At 41.4% G+C, this 24,922-nt stretch overlaps 2 protein-coding genes across 2 annotated transcripts; one reads left to right on the forward strand and one right to left on the reverse strand.

The window, feature by feature from the left end:
- Nucleotides 1–1,422: 1,422 nt before the first annotated feature.
- Nucleotides 1,423–11,953, reverse strand: LOC110497358 (protein phosphatase 1K, mitochondrial). Its single transcript, XM_036954210.1, has 7 exons — nucleotides 11,800–11,953; nucleotides 8,930–9,493; nucleotides 8,605–8,705; nucleotides 6,847–7,006; nucleotides 6,472–6,616; nucleotides 4,924–5,058; nucleotides 1,423–4,470 (listed from the first exon to the last, which is right to left on the reverse strand). The coding sequence occupies exons 2-7, from the start codon at nucleotides 9,385–9,387 to the stop codon at nucleotides 4,339–4,341; spliced, it is 1,131 nt and encodes a 376-aa protein (XP_036810105.1). The 5' UTR covers nucleotides 9,388–9,493; nucleotides 11,800–11,953; the 3' UTR covers nucleotides 1,423–4,338.
- Nucleotides 11,954–12,246: 293 nt separating this feature from the next.
- On the forward strand, nucleotides 12,247–24,765 carry LOC110498632 (probable E3 ubiquitin-protein ligase HERC6). The gene is given in 24 exon segments (XM_036954225.1): nucleotides 12,247–12,517; nucleotides 14,753–14,909; nucleotides 15,059–15,141; nucleotides 15,585–15,812; nucleotides 15,970–16,061; nucleotides 16,827–16,856; nucleotides 16,859–16,956; nucleotides 17,075–17,232; nucleotides 17,408–17,457; nucleotides 17,579–17,670; nucleotides 17,866–17,925; nucleotides 18,033–18,135; nucleotides 18,268–18,451; nucleotides 18,639–18,790; nucleotides 18,960–19,082; nucleotides 19,255–19,353; nucleotides 19,697–19,876; nucleotides 19,976–20,116; nucleotides 20,529–20,695; nucleotides 20,797–20,866; nucleotides 20,953–21,023; nucleotides 21,417–21,600; nucleotides 23,474–23,576; nucleotides 23,950–24,765. Coding segments are annotated over 24 exon segments (3,057 nt in total). The 5' UTR covers nucleotides 12,247–12,297; the 3' UTR covers nucleotides 24,162–24,765.
- Nucleotides 24,766–24,922: the final 157 nt, after the last annotated feature.

Below are 24,922 nucleotides of genomic sequence, written 5' to 3' on the forward strand. Positions count from 1 at the left end.
AAGCCTTGCCTTATCTCAGCTCACCAGTCACCATAGCAGCACCCACCCATACCACGTGCTCCAGCAGGGGTATATTTCACTGGTCACCCCCAAAGCCAACTCCTACTTTGGCCGCCTTTCCTTCAAGTTCTCTGCTACCAATGACTGGAATTAATTGCAAAAATCACTGAAGCTGGAGACATATCTCCCTCACTAACTTTAAGCATCAGCTGTCAGAGCAGCTTACCGATCACTATACCTGTACATAACCCATCTGTAAATAGCCCACCCAACTATCTCATCCCCATGTTATTTTTAGTTGTTGTTGCTCCTTTGCACCCCAGTGTCTCTACTTGCACATTCATCTTCTGCACATCTATCACTCCAGTGTTTAATTGCTAAATTGTAATTATTTCACCACTATTACCTCCCTAATCTTACTACATTTGCACACACTGTATAGACTTTTCTATTGTGTTATTGACTGTATGTTTGTTTATCCCATGTGTAACTCTGTGTTGTTTGTGTCACACTGCTTTGCTCTATCTTGGCCAGGTCGCAGTTGTAAATTAGAACTTGTTCTCAACTGGCCTACCTGGTTAAATAAAGGTGAAAAAAAGAAAAAAGTAGTTTACATAAAGTTATAATGATAATAATAATAATGCAAGGTAACACAACAAATAGCAAGAGGGGTGATACAATCTATTTAATTGACAAAAGGATACAGCAGGTGTAGAAAACAGTTGTTTAGTGGAGATATTCTATTTTTGGTCCAAAGTGCAAGGGATATGCAAGAGGCACTCCCTGACAAAACAAACCAGAATTTCCATGAGCATTCGTGAGACTGACTGATGCATGCGTGCATACATGAGGCGAGCCCGCACGCCAATGTACACCATAGCTAGAAGCGTTACCACCCACATCAACTTTGATACACATCTGAAGACTGCATGAGGGCACAGGTGAATGTGAACTTCCATAACCTACGGATGTAGGATCTTAATGTGAACTATATTGGTCAGAGCAAAAACATATCTGTAGATATTAGCTAGCCAAAAGTAGGCTACATGAAGTGCAATACTGTTAATATAACAGTGTGTTAGTGATTTACATAAATTCCCTGAAAATACACACTAAGTTCATCTGCATTTCCTAAGGTGTAGGAAAATTCTCAGCAACAAGTGATCAAATTAAGATACACTTGTAGGATGAGATTACGTAATACAATTTCAGACAACTAAGAAACTGATGGTTGAGGTTGTCCGATTCCTTTTTCCAGGTACAGCAGCTGCTCTTGACTATAGATTTCAACCTGCTCGTTTCTCCTACCGCCCATAGTTTCTCGTCAAGAGATTCCTATCTCCAATGGTTCCAATCGACGCTCATGTCACTTGCTACAATAGTGCCATCTACTGGACAATAACGTTGGAAAATGTACACAAATTAAGATTTTTTATTTTTTTATTTCATTATTTATTTGGATAAATATTCAACTGTCGACCACATGGACATCAACGGCATGCGAGAATAGGAGTGACAGTCCATTAAGTCAGTGTTGACAGTACAACATGTACTAGAGCTAGACAGAAGAGTTGATAGGAATAGGCACACACAGGTTCAGCTGAATATGGTTTCATACACTACAGCAGGGTTATTGTCATTGTTGAACATAGACTGTACAAACACCATGAAAACAGCTCCAAGTGATTTTAATTTAAGAAAGGTTTGCAATCATGTTTCAGTCAAACATATTCTTGCGGTCAATTTGCAGACTATGAATTATTTGTAATTCATAGTAATTATTTGTACCCCCCACGTTAACAATCAGCCCCCAGATGAATCTAGTTGATGATCCCTGCACTACAGTATACAACATGAACAATCTGAAGTAAAATACAGACTTAATAAAACCAACAAACATGTAGGAAGGCTGGTGAGATACTTAGTATTCAAGATTTTAGTTATGAGAACTCAGAGGAAACTAATACTCATTACAAACAGAGGATAAATAAATGTTCACATTGTGAGAGAACGGACAAACATAAACAAACTGTCTACGAGGAAAAGCTAATGGTGGATAGGTACATTCATGGATTGTAGATGATCACATTAACGGTAATATTTAACAGTATAGCTGTTACATGGACATAAGTATTCCTGACTTGGATAGACAGCAACAAAATACAACTGTGGCTTTAATGCACATCGACGCAGCGTTACATTATTTATAACAACCTGGAAGCACCATAAGTGAGATATCCATGCGAATTACAGTCAAGTTGTGGTTAGCTTGGATCCCTGTTTGTGCTCTATTTTTACATCAAGTTGTTCTACAAATTCTTGCATTTGAGTCACTGACGGCATTTTAATACAGACATTCACATTTCACATATTTGTTGGTTAGCTGTCTCCTTTGTTCATTGTTGCATATAAAGGTTCCCTATGAAAAAGCATATTTGATTACAAGTGCAATACAAGTGATATTTTAGCCAAATCATTTCAACAACTAGAGGGACAAACTATAAAATAGTAAGTGAGCAATTTTAGATTTCTTTCTAAAAAATGTAATATATTTCAACTGTAACACTTAAAAATAGTACACTGACGGTTTTCCTGCAATCAAAACATATACATAAATATAACTATGTACAAAACTCACAAAATACAAATGACTTCTGTACCCAAGTTGAGAACATCTTAAATGACTGTATGGTTATCAGATATACACCATTTTACACTTTTTTCTGTTGTTCCAAGTCCCTATCACCAAAATAAACAAAGGCTCTCCCGCGTTAAGTTGTTCGACCTGTTTGTTGTCAATAAAGATACTCTTTTGGAATGCTATGGGTTGAAGTCGTTTTCGAGCCTAACGACCATGAACTGTGTTTACACTAAACTACTAAGTACCATTAGAACACAGCTCAATAGATATTCTCTATAGCTTTACCTCAAAGTGATGCTCCAAAGCCTTTGCATAATTTCACCCAGTAGTTTTGAAAGAAGTGATCACGAGCCAAAACGGATCACTGAAGATTGTACACAATTGTGAACAAAGTCATCATACAATATGTTACAAATTTCTAAGTGCTTTAAGATCTAGGACTGCATCTTTAAGGCTTGTGCAACTGGGGCATCAATGCATTCTGTGGCTCCCGAGGGCCCAATATGATTGTAGAACAGGGAGAACTAACACATTACATTCCATACTGCATGTGCCCATCAATTACAAGACTTTGGGCTTTTGCCATCATTTGGCTGGCTCTCTTTCTGTGTATTACAGTATCTACACACAGCTTTTCCTTCTACCATGCTGAAATTATAGAAACGCAGAGATTCAAATAGTGGTCCTTTAACACGTCTTGACTGCAGTGCGTGTGAGTGTTTTCCTATTAGACGGATATGAATTTGTACATATTGGTCAATCATAACCCTGTACTATAAGCAGTGCCTTACTGTACCCAAAATCCCCATTCTGAGAAGTTTGTCCTGAACTCAATACTGACAAGTGCTTCACGCGAAGAGACGACAGACTAAAACTGTTGTTCAGAACTAAACAAAGCAGCACCACAGCACAGTGATATCCACTAACAAGTACAGCGGATGAACTAGACGCATTGAAACAAATTAGTTCAACATCACCAGGAAATAAAAAAAAGTGCGTTGTTGATTTCTCAGAATAACTTCCTACCAAAAACATTCTCCATGACATGCAAGTAAGAAGCACTTTCCCCCAAGTTTTCACAGACAAAGCTAATTAACGTCTGGTTTGCCTTACTTGGCACAATGCAAACTCACTTACACACAATGAAGAATAAGGTAAGTTCTTAGGCTTCAAGCTCCCACCAAGTCGTTGGCTTTCTACTGCAACCTTGTTTGCGTCCAAAATGGCACCCAATTCCCTATGTAGGGCACTACGTTTGGCGGTCAAAAGTAGTGCACTACATAGGGAATAGGCAGCGATTTTGGAGGAAGTGAAAAGGACGTGTTCCTTGTGAAGTGCACATAATGAGTCAAAAGCCTTTCTGTAGAACAGGCTCAAAACTACGGGATTATTATCTGTAAAATGGCATGTCATTGTTCCTAAGGCATCGGTTCTTGGTTAGCTGTGCTTTTCCCCTGCATGTCTTGAACTGGCCGGCCCTGTGTGGAGACTATTGCACATCGATAAGGTCCACAGGAATCTCCCTCCCCTTTCCCTTTAAGTCTGCTTCGATCAAAGTTATCCATAACCACAGAGCTCAGATCAGATTACGCCCCCCCCCAGCCCTAACCTTCACCAGTAGGGGTGGAAAACATAAACTGACACTAGATTAGTGTCTAGGGGTAACTTCGTACTAATGACTACCCGGGTCCACCTGTTTAAGCCCAGCGGCCGCTGGACACAAAGCTGCGGCTGAAGGAGTAGCTGGTCTCTGAGTTCTTCTGTTTCCCCCAGGCTCCGAAGGGAACCACGATAATGGTGCTGTTGTCCTCTGAGCCATACTGAAGCGCCTAGGAGACAAGAGACACCGCCACCAATAATGAACATTTGTCTCAATGTTTAACTGCTTCTTTACATAACCAGGGGACATATTTATTTCACAATCCATTGAGATTATTATACAGTGCCATAGAGTTCCTTTAAACTCATTCATTTGCTAAATTTACATTACATATCTCTTCTTCAACAATTTCAAAAATCACTGCTGCTCTTTGGGATAGATGTTACCCCTGCACCCTAAGTCAGTGTTTCCTAAACTCAGTCCTTGGGACAGCAAAGGGGTGCACGTTTTGGTTTCTGCCCTAGCACTACACAGCTGATTCAAATAACCAACTAATCATCAAGTTTTGATAATTTCAATTAGCTGTGGGAAAAAAACAAAACGTGCACCCCTTGGGGTCCGGAGGACTGAGTTTGGGAAAAGCTGCCCTAGGGGCTGTGGTGGCTCAAAGTGACCACTCTACCTGCTCTGAGATCCTCTGGGCGGCCTCTTTGGGGTCGTGGCACTGGTTGATGACATCACAGATCTCCTGGCTGTTCATGATAAAGTTTATGCCATCTGTGGTCAGCGCCAGGAACGAGTCGTGGACGTGATGCAGCTAGAAACAAATTAAGTTAATACCTTATTGCCAGACGTCTACAAACAGACCATGACACAAGCCAGAGACTAAGCCAGACAGTCTCCAGTGATAAAGAGGAAACACATTTGCCCTTCGGAGCTTAATATGTCACTGTTCTGAGCACCTGCAGGCTAAAGACGTGATCAACCCTGACAAGATGACCCAAACACCTCGGTGGCAAAAATGACCCAAACACCTCGGGGGCAAAAATGACCCAAACACCTCGGGGGCAAAAATGACCCAAACACCTCGGGGGCAAAAATGACCCAAACACCTCGGGGGCAAAAATGACCCAAACACCTCGGGGGCAAAAATGACCCAAACACCTCAGGGGCAAAAATGACCCAAACACCTCAGGGGCAAAAATGACCCAAACACCTCAGGGGCAAAAATGACCCAAACACCTCAGGGGCAAAAATGACCCAAACACCTCAGGGGCAAAAATGACCCAAACACCTCAGGGGCAAAAATGACCCAAACACCTCAGGGGCAAAAATGACCCAAACACCTCAGGGGCAAAAATGACCCAAACACCTCAGGGGCAAAAATGACCCAAACACCTCAGGGGCAAAAATGACCCAAACACCTCAGGGGCAAAAATGACCCAAACACCTCAGGGGCAAAAATGACCCAAACACCTCAGGGGCAAAAATGACCCAAACACCTCAGGGGCAAAAATGACCCAAACACCTCAGGGGCAAAAATGACCCAAACACCTCAGGGGCAAAAATGACCCAAACACCTCAGGGGCAAAAATGACCCAAACACCTCAGGGGCAAAAATGACCCAAACACCTCAGGGGCAAAAATGACCTAAACACCTCAGGGGCAAAAATGACCCAAACACCTCAGGGGCAAAAATGACCCAAACTGAGTGACAGACACTGGCTAATTCCAACCTATTCCTCATACAGTGGACTACTTTTGTCCAGCCCTGTGTGGATCTGGTCAAAATGAATGCACTAAATTAGGTTCTGGTAGAGCTGGGCGATATGGACAAAAATCCATATGAATGCACCGAATTTTCACAATAACAATAAATTGAATGATAAGTTTATAACAATGTGCACCAGTTACTTTTTTTTTTACATTACCCTTAAAACTACCACTTTCAATGTTGTGGCCATCACTGTCCCGTTAGCAATAGCCCATATTAGCAGAGTTATTTTATTTCAAACGTCATATTCCTCTAGTAACGGCTACTTATCGTTATTATCAATATCAGTAACATGTCAGAAATGGTCGGTATCGATAATTGTCCGTTTTTCTTCCCAGCTCTAGGTCCAGGTCAAAAGTAGTGCACTTCATAGGGAATAGAGTGTAATTTGAGATGTATACACTCTGATAATGCACAGTAGATCATTTCTCTGAGGTGGTGACAGCAGACACTCACTGATATTCTCTTGGTCTCTGGCTCGGCGATCACCCCGGTGCTCTTGAGGTCAAAGTCCCCGATGGCGCGTGTCATGGCTAACCTGCCGTTGACATGGGGCTGCCCCAGACTGTTCCAGGTCACCCAGCCACCGCTCTTCTTTATTCTGGAGGTAGAGACAGACAGACAAGTGGTTTTAAAGCACGGGAGAGGGCTCTTAAATGACTTACATAGAATTGTTAAAACTTACAGTAAAATCTTAATCCATAGTAGTTAACACATTTCTATTAGTGTCTAATGTGATGGATAAAACATGCCTCCTCCTCTCCCAACCTTACAGCTACCAACAAATGAATATCAGATTCCGTCTTTCTCAAGCCTGGATATCTGCCGTACCTCTCCTTCTCGTCTTTCCTCTCGGGGGTGTGGTCCGAGGTGAGTTTGAGGGCCTTGGCCTTGCGGCAGAGCATGGCGCGGCTGTCCCCCACGCTGCCCACCACCAGCTCTATACCGTCCCTCAGCAGGGCCACCGTGGCCGTGGAGCCAGCGCTCACCACTAAAACACCAGGAAGTAGAGGGAAACAAGTCAGGGGGGTAAACACATCTGAAGACCACACACACACACACACTCTACACAACTGTAAGGCCAGACACACACAGCTAACAAGAAACACACAGAGCTGATTATGGTCAACTTGTTTCTCAAAACACACAATGAATTATTCAGATACATGCTCAAAATGTATTCTCACACATTCACAGCATAGGTGGCACGTGACACACACTCACGAGTCATACTCCACAACATGAGAACAGAATGGAGGGGGAGGTTACTAGTCTAACAAAAGGGATGGCTGAAGAGAGACAGAGTCAGACAGACATGCATGTCACACTGTTTTAGGGTTACAGAAACAGAATGAGAGCAACTACAATACAGTCAGTGGAACTTTGGATCTCTGACCAGTGGTGTCATACAAAAATGTCAGAGTTACAATGAGTGACCTAATATACAGTCCTATATACAGTGTACTGGCCCATGGCAGAATACAGGAAGCAGCAGTGACAGATAGCGCTTATCAGGACTATCATCATGGTGATCAAATCTATAGGTGAGAGCTCTAGCTAATGCCTCTTTCATTAATTAAGTGTATAACACCTCAAATTTCACGACTAAGTTTCTATGTGTCATGTTTTGTACACATGGTGATTTGTGTTTTGTTCCCTCTTGGGTGTCCTTAGCAACCATTTGCATGGCAACATCCTACAGTTTCTGGCTTTACAATGACCCTTATACAGCTGTTCAAATCAACTTGTGTGAGAGAAATAGAAAAGGAGAGAGGAGAGAGAAAGATGAGGAACCTTCCAGTAGTCCAGGATAGGACCCGCTGGACTCTCCATTATCTAGCCCCCCTTCTCCTTCCAAAAAGGTGCCTGGTGCCTCCAGCTCTTAGCTGGCTCCGCTGCTGTCGTAAATAACATGCACACACACACACAGGGCATATTGGGACATTTCACGCCGTCTGTGGCCGACATTTTGGCCACACACTCAAGCTAAACTGATTGACTGTCACCATCTTGGCAATTAAACTAGGCCTTTCTCAGAGAAAACGGTCAACATTCTATGATTGCTAACATCTGGGTCTCCAGGCGACCTTCACAAAAGAAAATGGCTGCCAAAGGAACTGAAGGTAAACTTGATCCAGTAGCTTGGAAGGGTGCATGCACTACAAGAGGACAACCCTGATTCTTATCTGCAGGGCATCCAGTGGAGGGGTTTGTTTAGAATGCTTGTCTGCCACATACATGTCCTAACCTGTGCTTTGCAGTCTGAGAATGGTGACCCTGGGTATTAATGTTTAGCTTTCACAGCACTGGAGGCAGCGACTGAAAATACACGTTAGCTCCATTTAGGATCGGTTAAGTCATCATAGCTCTTGGCAGAGCAGTCACATTGATAAGTTAGGCTATTCGTTAATATTTCAACACAAGCTAATCTAAAGACTTTAGCTTCAAAACTAGGTTAAGTTTAACATAAAAACGAAAACTCAGTGCGGTCTATATACATTGTCAGTACAGAGACAGTCTATATACATTGTCAGTACAGAGACAGTCTATCTACATTCCCTGACGTGTAACATCACAGACGGAACCTACCATGAGGGAAGAAGTGGAGGTGTCTTGCCAAGGCTTTGTCCAGTTCAAGGAATGCTTTAGTAAGAACAACTTCCAGATTGTCCTCCTCTGCTACAAGATCCCTGAAATAACACCAAAACACATTCAATCAATCAGATTCATTTCCTGCCATCTCAATGGTCTCAGCCTGACCTCTTAAGAGATTTTGCAAGTATAAAAAGGATAAAAACTAAATTGAAGTGCATTTTTTTCTCCAGTCCATTCAATACACATTAGGCCATAAACTGATCCTGCAGGCCAATGCCCTGACTAAACACAGATAATACAACCCAGCCAGATGACTTACTTAATGTACTTCTCCATGTACTTGTCGCAGAAGTCTGCCGCCTCAGGCCCTCCGTGGCCGTCAAACACGGCAAAGTAGAGGATATTGTCTGTCATCTGGGAAACCTGGAAGCGGTCCTCATTCTCCCGCCGGTGGCCGATGAGCGAGGCGCAGCCCACCTTGGACAGGCTGACCTTGGGGATGGGCTTGCCGTACTTGATGGAGGGCGACAGGTTGATGGGCTCATCTATGCGGTTGTCCCAGATGCCGAACGAGTCCCAGGTGGTGGGCTTGCCGCTGCTGTCCGGGTCGAAGCGTGTGTTGCTGGCCCGCAGCAGGCCCAGGTGGAGAGGCCGTTGGAGGGGGAGGTCATCCTGCAGGGGTAGGACACTAACTAGGGCTGTCTGGAGGAAACCCCTCTGTCGCATGGCCTGAGTCCCCCCCGACCGGGCCAGGTGGATGAGAGCGGAGGCTGACATGATCACCAACCCAGCAACAGCAGCAGACGACTCCTCGCGGGGAGAGAGATCCTCTGGCCAACAACACAGGTTACCCTAGAGCAGAGTCTTCTGGATAGCAAATAGGCTAACAATTGGGGAAGAATGATAAGATAGCTATTAGATTGAATGTCAAGTCAACAAGAGCTCCTAGATAGGTGCTGTAAATTCAATAGAAGAGTTGGACTAGGCCTTGGAAACGTCAGCCAGCTTAAGGCCTGGTGTGTTCTGCCAGCTGCAGAGCGGCTGAGTTCCAATAGATGTCACAGGAATGGATGGTGGCTGGATTGATATTTCTGTGTTTGTTGATGCAGGATTTTCGCTCTCTCTCTGTCTTTCTGTGTCTCTCTCGACTCCATATAACAGAAAATGCATGTGAAATTGCCTACTTAATTAAATCAAATGTTCTTCTCTATTCCATATGTAGGCCTAGCCACATCTTAAGATAGGTTATGTGGAACTTTATAGTGCAGTTTTAATGCCTCGGTCATCATTGGTCTAACATGATGGTCCTTCCCTGGACACTGCTATCTAACCTCCAAACGAGCTTCAATGCCATACAACACTCCTTCCGTGGCCTCCAACTGCTCTTAAACGCTAGTAAAACCAAATGCATGCTTTTCAACCGTTCGCTGCCTGCACCCGCACGCCCGACTAGCATCACCACCCTGGATGGTTCCGACCTAGAATATGTGGACATCTATAAGTACCTAGGTGTCTGGCTAGACTGTAAACTCTCCTTCCAGACTCATATCAAACATCTCCAATCTAAAATCAAATCTAGAGTCAGCTTTCTATTTCGCAACAAAGCCTCCTTCACTCACGCCACCAAACTTACCCTAGTAAAACTGACTATCCTACTGATCCTCGACTTCGGCGATGTCATCTACAAAATAGCTTCCAATACTCTACTCAGCAAACTGGATGCAGTTTATCACAGTGCCATTCGTTTTGTTACTAAAGCACCTTATACCACCCACCATTGCGACCTGTATGCTCTAGTCGGCTAGCCCTCGCTACATATTCGTCGCCAGACCCACTGGCTCCAGGTCATCTACAAGTCCATGCTACGTAAAGCTCCGCCTTATCTCAGTTCACTGGTCACAATGGCAACACCCACCCGTAGCACGCGCTCCAGCAGGTGTATCTCACTGATCATCCCTAAAGCCAACACCACATTTGGCCGCCTTTCCTTCCAGTTCTCTGCTGCCTATGACTGGAACGAATTGCAAAAATAATTGAAGTTGGAGACTTATCTCCCTCACCAACTTTAAACATCTGCTATCTGAGCAGCTAACCGATCGCTGCAGCTGTACATAGTCCATCGGTAAATAGCCCAACCAATTTACCTACCTCGTCCCCATACTGTTTTTATTTATTTACTTTTCTGCTCTTTTGCACACCCGTATCTCTACCTGCACATGACCATCTGATCATTTATCACTCCAGTGTTAATCTGTTAAATTGTAATTATTCACTCCTACGGCCTATTTATTGCCTACCTCCTCGTGCCTTTTGCACACAATGTATATAGACTATTTTTTTTCTACTGTGTTATTGACTTGTTTATTGTTTACGCCATGTGTAACTCTGTGTTGTTGTCTGTTCACACTGCTATGCTTTATCTTGGCCAGGTCGCATTGTAAATGAGAACTTGTTCTCAACTAGCCTACCTGGTTAAATAAAGGTGAAATAAATAAAAATAAATAAAAAACATGACAAGCTGTAAGTGTCACTTGCTGTGTTGCCTACATTTCTTCTTTGTCACACCTGTCCTGAAGCGTTCTGAACATTTTGTCAGAATCAGTTGATAACGATTAGTGATAACTGCATTATTTTAACTGGAGCAGCTAAAGAGCATGACCACTAGACAGGAGTCAACAGCACTTGTTATTTTACTACAGCTGAATAAATATCTAATTATTCAAAATATTTCATTAGGCTCTTTAACAGGCATGCACAAAAGTATAAATAGACTGATTTAAAAAAAAATAATGATTGACAATGTTAACGTTAGTCCATTACTGAAGCGTATTTTTCTAATGTAAACACAAACTTGACAAACCCGCATGACGCAACACCATATCCCATAATCAACAAGCTAGCTTGCTAACTAGCAACCAAACAAGCTACCGCTTGGCTAGTTAGATAGCGGCAGTGCTGTGCATAATGTTAACTAATGGTTTCGCCAACGACCCTTGTTTAGTTAATCACACTAACGTTAAATAGTAAGGACAAAGTATTCCTAATTTGACACTATTTTTAGCTCATTTGCTAGGTAGAGCTATGCTAACAGTAGCTAGCAAAATAATCAATGATTTGTGCAGCCTATCTCCCGCACTTGGACAACAATCACATTTCTTCGATATCTCTCAGCAGAAAACGTATTTTTACCTTTAACTCTTTACAACGGCTTCGTATATGGTGAAAAGCTGCACAGCGTACAGTTAAATTCATCAAAAGTGTCCGTGTGTTTAGTGCGGAACGCTATCAAACAAGAAGAGGAACTGCGCCTGTCACCCGCGCAGCACGAATCAGCATGCTGGAAACATTTACGCCTCCCTCCCACCCAGTTGTCACTAGTTACCACAGCCACAAAATCATTGGCTAAAATGAATGACAGAAACAGAAAATAGCTTTTTGGTCTTAATTTAAGGTTATGGTTAGGTATGAGGTCAGCAGTGAGGTTAAGGTTAGGGTAAGGTTTAAAGTCAGATCTTAAGAAGATAAATTGTAGAAATAGTTGGGGTTTAGACATAATTACGACTTTATGGATGTGGTAACTAGTAGCTCTCTCTCTCACACACACACACACACACACACACACGTAGAGCCCAATATAGCCAACCTATGTGGACCACACTTTAGTCATCAGTCAATCATCACATCATCATGTTCTGCTGGGGAGACGGTTCGAGTGGACAGTTTGGTCTAAACTTTGAGAATGTGTCTCTTCCGATAGCAGGAAATATATTCTCTGATAAAGTCACAGAAATTGCTTGTGGGGAGCAACACACTTTATTTCTCACCGTAGATGGCAGGATCCTATCATGTGGGCGCAACTCAAAGGGACAACTTGGTAGACAGAAGAAAAGAGATTCAAAACTACCAGGTAATAAATACATCATTTAATTATATCTGACTATTTGGGTGTAAGGATCGCTATGTAGGCTATTTCGAATTAAAGCGCTGCTAAAAGGATGCTTGCTTCTGAATTATTTTATTCTTTATAATTATGCTAACATTTCTGTTCACTTTATTTTTCATAATTACAGATGATATTAAAATGTGTAGTAGCCGATATTTAGCTTAGTGAACTTTACCACAACTTTCAGAAATTGGAACACTATCCCTCAATAAAACTACAACATCGGCTCAGTTTCAGTTTCGTTTCGCCATCCAAATCAGAAGAACGAAGGTGAACTGTTGCTATGTTCACAGACATCGTAAACAAATTATTAAAGTCAATCAAAACAATTGCACACCTCGGTGAACTAATTTATCATCAGGGTGTTAAACTGCCCTAGTTGCACCAGGGAATCCAAATGTAAGGAATTCTGTAGGTGATTTAAATGTGAAGCGTTAAAAAAAATACAAGCGGATTTACAGTTGAAGTCGGAAGTTTACATACACCTTAGCCAAATACATTTAAACTCAGTTTTTCACAATTCCTGACATTTAATCCTAGTAAAAAATCCCTGTTTTAGGTCAGTTAGGATCACCAATTATTTTAAGAATGTGAAATGTCAGAATAATAGTAGAGGTAATTATTTATTTCAGCTTGTATTTATTTCGTCTCATTCCCAGTGGGTCAGAACTTTACATACACTCAATTAGTATTTGGTAGCATTTCCTTTAAATTGTTTAATTAACTTGGGTCAAACGTTTCAGGTAGCCTTCCACAAGCTTCCCGCAATAAGTTGGGTGAATTTTGGCCCATTCCTCCTGACAGAGCTGGTGTAACTGAGTCAGGTTTTTAGGCCTCCTTGCTCTCACATGCTTTTTCAGTTCTGCCCACAAATTTTCTATAGGATTGCCACAACTTTGGAAGTATGCTTGGGGTCATTGTCCATTTGGAAGACCCATTTGCAACCAAGCTTTAACTTTCTGACTGATGTCTTGAGATGGTGCTTCAATATATCCACATAATTTTCTTTCCTCATGATGCCATCTATTTTGTTAAGTGCACCAGTCCCTCCTGCAGCAAAGCAACCCTACAACATGATTCTGCCACCCCCGTGCTTCACGGTTTGGATGTTGTTCTTCGGCTTGCAAGCCTCCCCCTTTTTTCCTCCAAACATAACGATGGTCATTATGGCCAAACAGTTCTATTTTTGTTTCATCAGACCAGAGGACATTTCTCCAAAAGTACGATCTTTGTCCCCATGTGCAGTTGCAAACCGTAGTCTGGCTTTTTTATGGCGGTTTTGGAGCAGTGGCTTCTTCCTTGCTGAATGGCCTTTCAGGTTATGTCAATATAGGACTCGTTTTACTGTGGATATAGACACTTTTGTACCGGTTTATACCAGCATCTTCACAAGGTCCTTTGCTGTTGTTCTGGGATTGATTTGCACTTTTCACACCAAGGTACGTTCATCTCTAGGAGACAGAATGAACATGGTACCTTTCAGGCGTTTGGAAATTGCTCCCAAGGATGAACCAGAATTGTGGAGGTCTACAATTTTTTTTCTGAGGTCTTGGCTGATTTCTTTTGATTTTCCCATGGTGTCAAACAAAGATGCACTGAGTTTGAAGATAGGCCTTGAAATACATCCACAGTTACACCTCCAATTGACTCGAATTATGTACATTTTCTGGAATTTTCCAAGCTGTTTATAGGCACAGTCAACTTAGTGTATGTACACTTCTGACCCACTGGAATTGTGAAACAGTGAATTGTAAGTGAAATAATCTGTCTTTAAACAATTGTTGGAAACATGACTTGTGTCATGCACAAAGTTGATGTCTTAACCGACTTGCATAAACTATAGTTTGTCAACAAGAAATTTGTGGAGTGGTTGAAAAACAAGTTTTAATGACTCCAACCTAAGTGTATGTAAACTTCCGACTTCAACCGTACCTAGTTTGGTGGGGACCCGAGGAAACTCAACCAACCCTGTGAAAGGGTTTGGGATCTCATGTTTTTATACTTTAACAACGAAATTAAGTAAGTCAGAAGCTTGTGTAGTAGGGCTTTATTAACAAAAAGGGAACAATGAAGTGACTGGACTCAGATAAATTGTTGATTAACTCCTTCATGCATTAAATTCCATGGCATTTCTGGCATTTAACCCTTTCTAAGACATTGAACATCCAAATTAAACTGAATGTGTTCTACCCGTTTCAGCCCCAGTGGAGGGTCTGGGGGTAGTGGTCTCTGTGGCTTGTGGTCAGGACCACTCTGTTGCTGTGTGCGCGTCAGGACAGGTGTACTCCTGGGGGGCAGGGGGTGAGGGACAGCTGGGCATCACCCTTACTACTGTCTCCAAAGCCCCCAGGCCAAGGCAAGGAAACCTTTAACTTAAACATGAAATAGATATTGATAGTTAAATATCATCCATGATTTACATTGTCAAGTAATGAGAGTCCCTTTGGATTCCACTGATCATTAACAAAGACAATATGTACTAGATGTCTCCTTTTTTTTTCACAGACCAGTTCAAATACCTTCGCCCTTGCCGATAACAGTGATACAGGTTGCTTGTGGAAATTCCCATTCTTTGGCCCTGACTAAAGGTATAACATACTGTACCTACTGATGTCTCTCACACAGGCTGCATTCCATCTAAACTATGACAACCACATGCATCAGTTAGACTACACTTAGAAAAAAAGGTGCTGTCTTAAACCTAAAAGGGTTATTCAGCAGTCCCCATACGAGAACCCGTTGGAGAACCCTTTTTGGTTCCAGGTAGAACCCTTTTGTGTTCCATGTAGAACCCTTTTTTCAGAGGGTTCTAAATGAAAACCAGAAGGATTCTACCTGGAGCCAAAAAGGGTTCTACCTGGAACCTAAAAGGGTTATCCTATGAGGACAGCCGAAGAACACTTTTGGAACTATTTTTTCTAAGAGTGAACATCAAAAGGACAGTGAGATGATATTTATTAGGAAAGAATGTAACTCTGGAATTGTTGTGATGTAATTGTAATGTAATATGTCATTTATTTGTCTTCTACAGGAGGACAGGTGTTCTCATGGGGTCTGAACAGCCATGGACAGCTGGGCCTGGGGAAGGGAGTCCCTCTGCAGCCCATACCTGCCCTGGTGCGCTCCCTCATAGGGGTCCCAGTGACCCAGGTAGCAGCCGGAGGAACCCACACTCTGGCCCTCACCCTCCCAGGCCTGGTCTACTGCTGTGGGGCGAACAGGGCTGGGCAGCTGGGACTCAACCGTGTGGATGAGAAAGGTACTACGGCACTCTACCTCTCTTTGTACACTACTTGTATAAAAAGTTCATTTGAACTTGGATTCCTTTTTTTATAACCACTAAGTCATTTTCCAGATGTATTATAATGAGTGGGAACATTGCATGATGCTTGTATGATGCTTGTTCCCTGTGCCAGGCCGGTTCAACATCTGTGCTGTGCCTGCTCTCAGAGTCTTGGGGGTTTCCTTCATCAGCTGTGGAGAGGCACATTCTGCTGTTCTCACCAAGGTATCATGCTATTACTGTGGAGAGGGACACTGCTGTTCTCACCAAGGTATCATACTATTACTGTGGAGAGGGCCACTGCTGTTCTCACCAAGGTATCATACTATTACTGTGGAGAGGGACACTGTTGTTCTCACCAAGGTATCATACTATTACTGTGGAGAGGGACACTGCTGTTCTCACCAAGGTATCATACTATTACTGTGGAGAGGGACACTGTTGTTCTCACCAAGGTATTATACTATTACTGTATTTTTACTGAAGGCCCCAAGGGAGATGTTGGTGTGAAAGGAGACAAATACTACGGCAGTTCATTAGTTCATAAAAAGTATTTAATGTCCTAAACAGTGGGCCCACTGGGAGATAGTTCTGCACACAAAGTCAGCATCCTCTCGAAGATACAATTCATCACATATAAATAAAGCCAGTTATATGAAATGACCTTGAACAGAGGTGAAAAACAAATGATCAAGTGTCTGAATACACAATGAACCATACAAGTTGTTATCTGAGTGCATGAATACAGTCTCATACTAAATGAGAAGTTACAGTTTTTTACAGAATAGAAACTCACAGGTTATACAGAATATGTCCTGATTATGGATGTTATTACAGATCTAGCCTCAGGGCTACCAGAGTAAAGGTCGACCCTTCAATACTATTATACTGTCTATTTAAGAAGTAATTAGGGCCCTGACTGGACTAGACCAGGAACAACTCTGGGCCTTGACATGTCAACAACTGGTTCTGGTTCTTTGTGGTCTTTAGGATGGACAGGTGTTCACCTTTGGAGAGGGCTTCCCCGAGGCCAGCTTGGGCACAACACATCAGCTAACGAACTCCTACCCAAACTGGTAGAGGGTATGGATGGACTGGCCTCACAGATAGCATGTGGCAGGTAATGACCAACAGCATAATGCTACTTATACACATATATACACATATAATAAACAGATAGGAAACCAATCTTGAACATTCTCAGTCTGACTGTTTTTGTCTTACTGTAACTCTGCCAGCCATCACACCCTGGTGCTGGGGTCCTCAGGTCAACTCTGGGCCTTTGGCAGTGGGGTCAAAGGTCAGCTAGGGACTGGCATTACGGAGGGCTGCTTGCGACCCACCTTAGTGCTGCTGGAAAGGGCTTCTGGTGGGGCAGCAACAGTCTTACACAACGGTACCAGATACAATGTCTATTTTATTGTCTTTTATTCTCTTTTGTATTTGATTCTATTCAATTATATAATGCAGCTACATGCTGACTATGACGTTTTTGGGTGACTGAATTAGAACACATACTGTTTAACGAGACTTGACGTCCCTACAACCTCTTCTTTTCTTTTTTTTACCAGACATGAAGATATCAGTGGGATGGAATTCAAACTTCATTTACACCACTGAGGTAATGTTTCTGACCTTTTATACCTCAGTAAAAGGGAGACTGGAACATTCTAAATGTCTCAAGCAGCTAATTCATGTTTGAGATATTTGAAATTCTTATATTGCTTTATCTTCCTTTGTAGAGTTCTGAAAGAGAACAGCCAATCGGGAGGTTAGATAAAGCCAAGCTGCAAAAATGGCTGTCGATGGAGCAAGGAAATTCAGAGGCGCAAAGGTTCATTTATTATTATATTTATTTACGTTGAATATTAAAACATACAATCCACCATAGACAAAGGTTCTTTGCTAGTTAAAAAAAAAAAAAAACTAGCAAACTCAAAATGAAATAAAAAAACATTTATTTTAAAGTTGTATTTCTTGTAGTATAATTGTACTGAAACATCAAATATGTCCACATTTGTTTCAACAGAGAAATATCCTTGATGTTCTCAACAAGTTCAAGTCTTGTGGCCAGTTTCACCAAAGCCAGGTAAGCTATTTTAAAATGGAATGTTTGGATAGTTTATAATGAACACTGTGTGTGTACAGTATGTTGTGTCAATGATAATACTATACCCATGCTATACCCTCTACCAGTGAGTCTCCATCAACTAAAGCTGCAGGAGCTTTAAGAGTGGACCTAGAGGCTGCTAGCCAGGCTTTTGATCAGCTCTTCAACATCCCATGGATCAGGAAATCAGCTAAGACTAACTCACTCTTCAAAGACTTAAACAAATATCAACAATCTATTAAATATCAATATATATTTTGAATGGAGGATCATGATAGCATAATGTAACTCTCTTCATGTCTATATATATTCTCCATATAGGTAAATATATTGCCACTGGTGGACACTCTTTGCAGTTCAGCAGCTGTCATCAAGTCACCAGAGATCTTTATGCTACTACCCACAATCCCTCTTCTCCACGATGACCAGAATGTCATGAACATGGTCATGGCTTTAGCAATAGTTATCGCTGAGGATCTGAATGAAACGGCCATGAAAATTTTAAGTAAATAACATCTGACCTTTTCAGTTTATCAGCAAATTTGGCATCAGTATCATTTTGAAGAATTGCATTATAATAGAAGCATAGCTGACACTGTGACACATGACCATATATTATAAGATAATATTTTTTTGCACAGGCAATATAATTAACATATTTTGGACTTGTATTCATGTATCATATGTTATAGAAGACTGGTGGTCGTCACTGGAGCCTTCCATCATGACTAAGCACATTCTGATATGGAAGAATGCCCTGTCATTCATGCTGAGGAACGGTCTTCTGGCTACCCACAACCCCGGAGTCAAATTCCTGCTGGAAGCCCTCAAGTACCTCCACAGAGTCCGTGTTTGTGTCAATCATTTTTATAATCCTCCTGACCATTTTCTGCCGTCTCTGTCATTATTGTTGATCATGCCCTAACATACTTCATATTGTGAACTGTTCACTTCCTCATGTGCAAGGGACATGTGCAAATGTATTTTGATGCTGACATTATGTTATTTCAAAGGCAAACAAAAGGGCCAGAAGAACCCAGGAAGTTCCCGCCAGTACCTTTTATGTGGAAGAGATCATTGATAGGATAATTCCTATGGATGATGTGAAGCTTTGGCGCTTTTGGTCAACAAGGGAGGTAATAAAATAACCAAATCATCTGTAAATTACTAAAATGTTAGAATGATAAAGTGGTGGAATCTGGTTTCACTTGTCCAGTTGTTTCAGTGCAGATTGATGGAATGAGACAGAGATGGAACCCATGTAGACTATTGAGATGCACTTTCATTTTTCTTTTGTGTCACTTCTAGGACACAGAGGTGACACCAGTCATCTTTTGCCGTTACCCATTTGTGTTGAGTCTGATCTGCAAGATGGCGATTTTCAACAACAATGCACTTTTTACTAAGGTATACTGTGTTATTCCACTGGTTGTTTTAAATCCTTTTAATGAATCTTTGTTTTCAAGTATACCATAGCCTACCCAGTGGTTTCCAAAGACCAGTCTGTATATCACTATAAATAGACCCTGGAGCTGACCCTGTATATAGCTTACTTACTTTCTTGTGTTCTTATTTCTATTTCTTGTGTTTATGTTCTACTTAACAGTAAAAATATATATATGTGTATATATAGTACTACTGATATTGAATACTGCATTGTTGGGAAAATGCAAGCAGGAAAGTAATTTCACGGGAACTTGTGCAAGTGACATAAAAAAAAATTTAACGAGTGTATATTTATATATTGCAGGTGGTTCACCATCTCACCCACCGGCTAACAGTGATGTATCCTTCTGGAACGTTCCGAGACAACCCAGAATCTCCCCCTGCTCCAGTCTTCCAGTTGACCTTAAGGCGCCCGTCACTCATCGAAGACACCTTCAGACAACTGGGTGCTGCAGATCATGACTACTTCCAGAGAGAACTTGTGGTAAAATTATGACAACCTGAATTAAGAAATGCTTTTTGTAAGACTACAAGACAATGTCAGAACTCAACCTAAACGTTCCTTTGATGCTTTATCCCTCAGGTGCGGTTTATGGAGGACATCAAGCTGTCGCTCGTCAACATAAGGGACTTTTTCCTCCATGTGTTTGAAGAGCTGTTGGCACCAGAGTCTGAGATGTTCATGTACAACGACACCAAGACACTGGTCTGGTTCCCTGCCAAGGTAAGAATTAGAATTAGGGAATTATGATGTCATTACTGTATAATAAATCACTGCACTCTCAAGCAAATTAAAATGGGTGAGTAATGGAATAATATTCTAAAAATAATCTAAATACATTTAGTCAGTTAATAGCAACAGAAAGAGATTCAACCATTACAGCAGTGCCACTATCTACACTGTATTAATCAATACAGAATTGTTTACAAGTATAATCACCATCACTCCCTACTCTCCTCCTGATGTACCAAGGTTTTATAGTTGTACACATTCACAACTAAAAGCTGAATTGCAGTATACAGACAACAACATAATACAACAAAGGAGATAAAAGTTATTTGAAGAAGAATGGTGCCTGTTCATGTTTATTCTTGATCTCTGCCTTGGCTCATGTGCCACCTACCCTTACTACCAGCCCAGAGTGGAGGAGAAGAGCTACTTCCTGTTTGGTGTCTTGTGTGGCATGGCCCTGTACAACCACAACATTGTACACCTGCCCTTCCCTCTGGCCCTGTTCAAGAAGATGGTGGGGGTCAAGCCCTCACTGGAGGACCTGAGAGAGTTTGACCCTGTTGTGGGAGGGTACGTTTGTATTTTAGAATGTACATTTTAGCATTGAATTAGTGTCCCTTAGAAACAGATGAAAATGTTTCAACATAAATTTATTTTCGCTGTAATTGAAGGAGTTTGCGGTACCTCTTGGAGGACTACACTGATGATGATGTTGAAGAAAACCTGGACATGACCTTCACCGTATGTATAATATTGAAACTGATTGAGCAATGAAATATCCCTAGATACAGTATGTGCATAGTGGTAAAACTGTTTATTTTCATCAGGTGATCTGGGATGACCAGAAGGTGGAGTTGGATCCCAAAGAAACAGGAAAACCAGTCACAAGTTTTAACAAGTAAGGCTTCAGCAACTTTTACTCCTACAGATGTAAGATCTTAATTTGATCACTCTGTTGCAGGAGAACCTTCCTGCAATGCAGGACATTTTAAAAGTGTAGAATATATTTGAGGTTTAAAAAGGCTTCAGACTTGATTTTCCCTTACAAAAAAATTTATCAACCCCTACAAAAATGTCCATTAATTATAATCCACATAATAATTCACATTTCCTGTTGCTGCAGGATTATTTTCCTGCTGTAGCAAACTGGCTCACATTACATTCTATTGTCTGTAATGCATAATACAAGGTTTCAATTTTAGAAGTTAGAAGTTACAACAAGCATGCTTTCTGCTTGTTCTGTTTTCTGTTTTTGAAAATATTAAAATACCATTAAATACCATTTTTACAGGAAGCAGTTTGTTGATGCCTACGTCAACCTTGCCTTCAACCAATCAGCGGAGAAGGTGTTTGAAGAGTTCAGGAGAGGCTTCTTCAAGGTGTGTGACAGGGACGTGGTGGAGTTGTTCCAGCCTGAGGAGCTCAGGGGAGTCATGGTGGGGAAAGAGGACTACGACTGGGACACGCTCAAACAGGTCTATATACAACCATTATTCATTACTCAGTGTGGGTCTGGGTGCTGATTTGAGAAATTAGGGCATAAATTAGTCAGTGTTGATGCATTTACAGTGCCTTGCGAAAGTATTCGGCCCCCTTGAACTTTGCGACCTTTTGCCACATTTCAGGCTTCAAACATAAAGATATAAAACTGTATTTTTTTATGAAGAATCAACAACAAGTGGGACATAATCATGAAGTGGAACAACTTTTTTTGGATATTTCAAAATTTTTTAACAAATCAAAAACGGAAATATTGGGCGTGCAAAATTATTCAGTTTCTTCCCCCCTTAAGTTAATACTTTGTAGCGCCACCTTTTCCTGCGATTACAGCTGTAAGTTGCTTGGGGTATGTCTCTATCAGTTTTGCACATCGAGAGACTGAATTTTTTTCCCATTCCTCCTTGCAAAACAGCTCGAGCTCAGTGAGGTTGGATGGAGAGCATTTGTGAACAGCAGTTTTCAGTTCTTTCCACAGATTCTCGATTGGATTCAGGTCTGGACTTTGACTTGGCCATTCTAACACCTGGATATGTTTATTTTTGAACCATTCCATTGTAGATTTTGCTTTATGTTTTGGATCATTGTCTTGTTGGAAGACAAATCTCCGTCCCAGTCTCAGGTCTTTTGCAGACTCCATCAGGTTTTCTTCCAGAATGGTCCTGTATTTGGCTCCATCCATCTTCCCATCAATTTTAACCATCTTCCCTGTCCCTGCTGAAGAAAAGCAGGCCCAAACCATGATGCTGCCACCACCATGTTTGAGAGTGGGGATGGTGTGTTCAGGGTGATGAGCTGTGTTGCTTTTACGCCAAACATAACGTTTTGCATTGTTGCCAAAAAGTTCAATTTTGGTTTCATCTGACCTTCTTCCAGCACCTTCTTCCACATGTTTGGTGTGTCTCCCAGGTGGCTTGTGGCAAACTTTAACCGACACTTTTTATGGATATCTTTAAGAAATGGCTTTCTTCTTGCCACTCTTCCATAAAGGCCAGATTTGTGCAATATACGACTGATTGTTGTCCTATGGACAGAGTCTCCCACCTCAGCTGTAGATCTCTGCAGTTCATCCAGAGTGATCATGGGCCTCTTGGCTGCATCTCTGATCAGTCTTCTCCTTGTATGAGCTGAAAGTTTCAATATTATCGCTGGCACAGTGCTCCTTGGGATGTTTAAAGCTTGGGAAATCTTTTTGTATCCAAATCCGGCTTTAAACTTCTTCACAACAGTATCTCGGACCTGCCTGGTGTGTTCCTTGTTCTTCATGATGCTCTCTGCGCTTTTAACGGACCTCTGAGACTATCACAGTGCAGGTGCATTTATACGGAGACTTGATTACACACAGGTGGATTGTATTTATCATCATTAGTCATTTAGGTCAACATTGGATCATTCAGAGATCCTCACTGAACTTCTGGAGAGAGTTTGCTGCACTGAAAGTAAAGGGGCTGAATAATTTTGCACGGCCAATTTTTCAGTTTTTGATTTGTTAAAAAAGTTTGAAATATCCAATAAATGTCGTTCCACTTCATGATTGTGTCCCACTTGTTGTTGATTCTTCACAAAAAAATACAGTTTTATATCTTTATGTTTGAAGCCTGAAATGTGGCAAAAGGTCGCAAAGTTCAAGGGGGCCGAATACTTTCGCAAGGCACTGTATATCAATGGGGGATTTGCTTTGATGTCAAGTTATGGGTACGTTTCTCAAGTTAGGACTGGGGCTAGGAGATAATGTGCTATACATGGTGCTTTGTGACATACTGTGTGACTTTGAGTGGTGAATCGTTTAAATGGCGTACAAGTTTAATATTGTTTAATTATTGCTGCCATTTGTTTGATTTGTATATCCAGAACACTGTGTATGATGGAGAGTACCATGCCAGACATCCCAACATCATCACATTCTGGGAGGCTTTTGAGGAACTGACAGACGACCAAAAGAAAGCTTTCCTCCGTAAGTATGGCACTAAATTGCTCTCGGTTGAGTAAAACTGGAGAAACCATACAGTCTTTCATAATGCTGGTTCAGGGTTTTGTCTGCATATTTGAACTTCCTGTTCCACAAGAGCTTTTACAAAAAAAATGTGTCTGAACACATTTGACATTTTAGTAATTTAGCAGACGCTCTTATCCAGAGCGACTTACAGGAGCAATTACTCAAAAGCACAACAACATATTTTTCATCTAGTCGGTTCAGGGATTCAAACCAGCTACCTTTCGATTACTGGCACAACACTCTTAATGGCTAGGCTACCTGCAACACAAAGAAATTCACTATGTTTCTTCCCATTCAGTCTTCCTTTCACGATCTATCCCCTCCTTCTCAGTGTTCCTGACGGGCTGTGAGCGCGTTCCTATCCTGGGCATGGACAAGATCCAGATTACTGTGGCAGTCCTGCAGAACTCTACTGAACTACATTTCCCAGAATCCCATACCTGCTACTTCCTACTCTTTCTGCCCATCTACCCCTCCAAGGAGATGCTGCTGGCCAGGCTCAAAGAGGCGGTGGCCCACAACAGAGGCTTCTGGAAGGAGTAATGGACACTATATATAGGCTACTGCTGTGTTAATTATTTCATTCAATGTGTTTCTTACATGTCAATATATCACTTCAGTTTAGCATAGGATTTTCTTTGTGTTGATATAGCCTTCATCTAGGTTCAGATTTTACACAAAAAAACAACAACTTTTAAACCTTGGCTTTTTCAAGTGAACATTTTAAATTTGCAAATGTTTAGGCTATGTATAGGCTTACCGTGTTATTGGAAAAAACTATCCTTGACTTAAAGTCCACTAATTTTGAATGTGAGTTATGAAAAAACGTTTTTTATGTAATTCTGTATGGGAACATCCTTTTTTCTGGACTGCATTATATTTTGACTATCGTGTCTGTATCTTGTGTTCTTTTAACATAATAATTATTTATGTATCTAAATAATACAGATATTAGTTTCACCTTAAAGTATTTTCTTTCATAATTGAGTATTCCCTCAAATGCTGAGCAGTGGTGTGGTTTCTCCAACAACCTGCATAACCTTCCCAGCTAGCACATAACGTTCTGAGAACTATATGTTTCTTCTTCGTTTTGCATACAACCTTCCCTTAACATTTCCTTGTGGTTCTATTTAAAGTAAATTGTTCAGAGATCGTTAAGAAACAATGTTCTTCTATGGGAATTTCCATACTTCAGCATAATGTTTTCTGCAGCTTTCCTCATGGTTCTATTTAAATCAGGGATGGGCAACTTTGATGGGGTGGGGGCCTCAAAAAAACAGAACTCATCATGAGGGGTGGCAATT

This window comes from Oncorhynchus mykiss, chromosome 19, assembly GCF_013265735.2.
Source record: "Oncorhynchus mykiss isolate Arlee chromosome 19, USDA_OmykA_1.1, whole genome shotgun sequence".
Taxonomy (NCBI): domain Eukaryota; kingdom Metazoa; phylum Chordata; class Actinopteri; order Salmoniformes; family Salmonidae; genus Oncorhynchus; species Oncorhynchus mykiss.

Bases quoted from the DNA above. Each gene is read 5' to 3' on its own strand.
- LOC110497358 (XM_036954210.1), bottom strand. From the start codon at position 9,387: ATGTCAGCCTCCGCTCTCATCCACCTGGCCCGGTCGGGGGGGACTCAG. The intron at 7,007-8,604 runs GTAGGTTCCGTC...CTGGTGTTTTAG, and splicing joins CCTCCACTTCTTCCCTCATG to TGGTGAGCGCTGGCTCCACG. The intron at 4,471-4,923 runs GTAGAGTGGTCA...CTTGTCTCCTAG, and splicing joins CCCAGAGGATCTCAGAGCAG to GCGCTTCAGTATGGCTCAGA.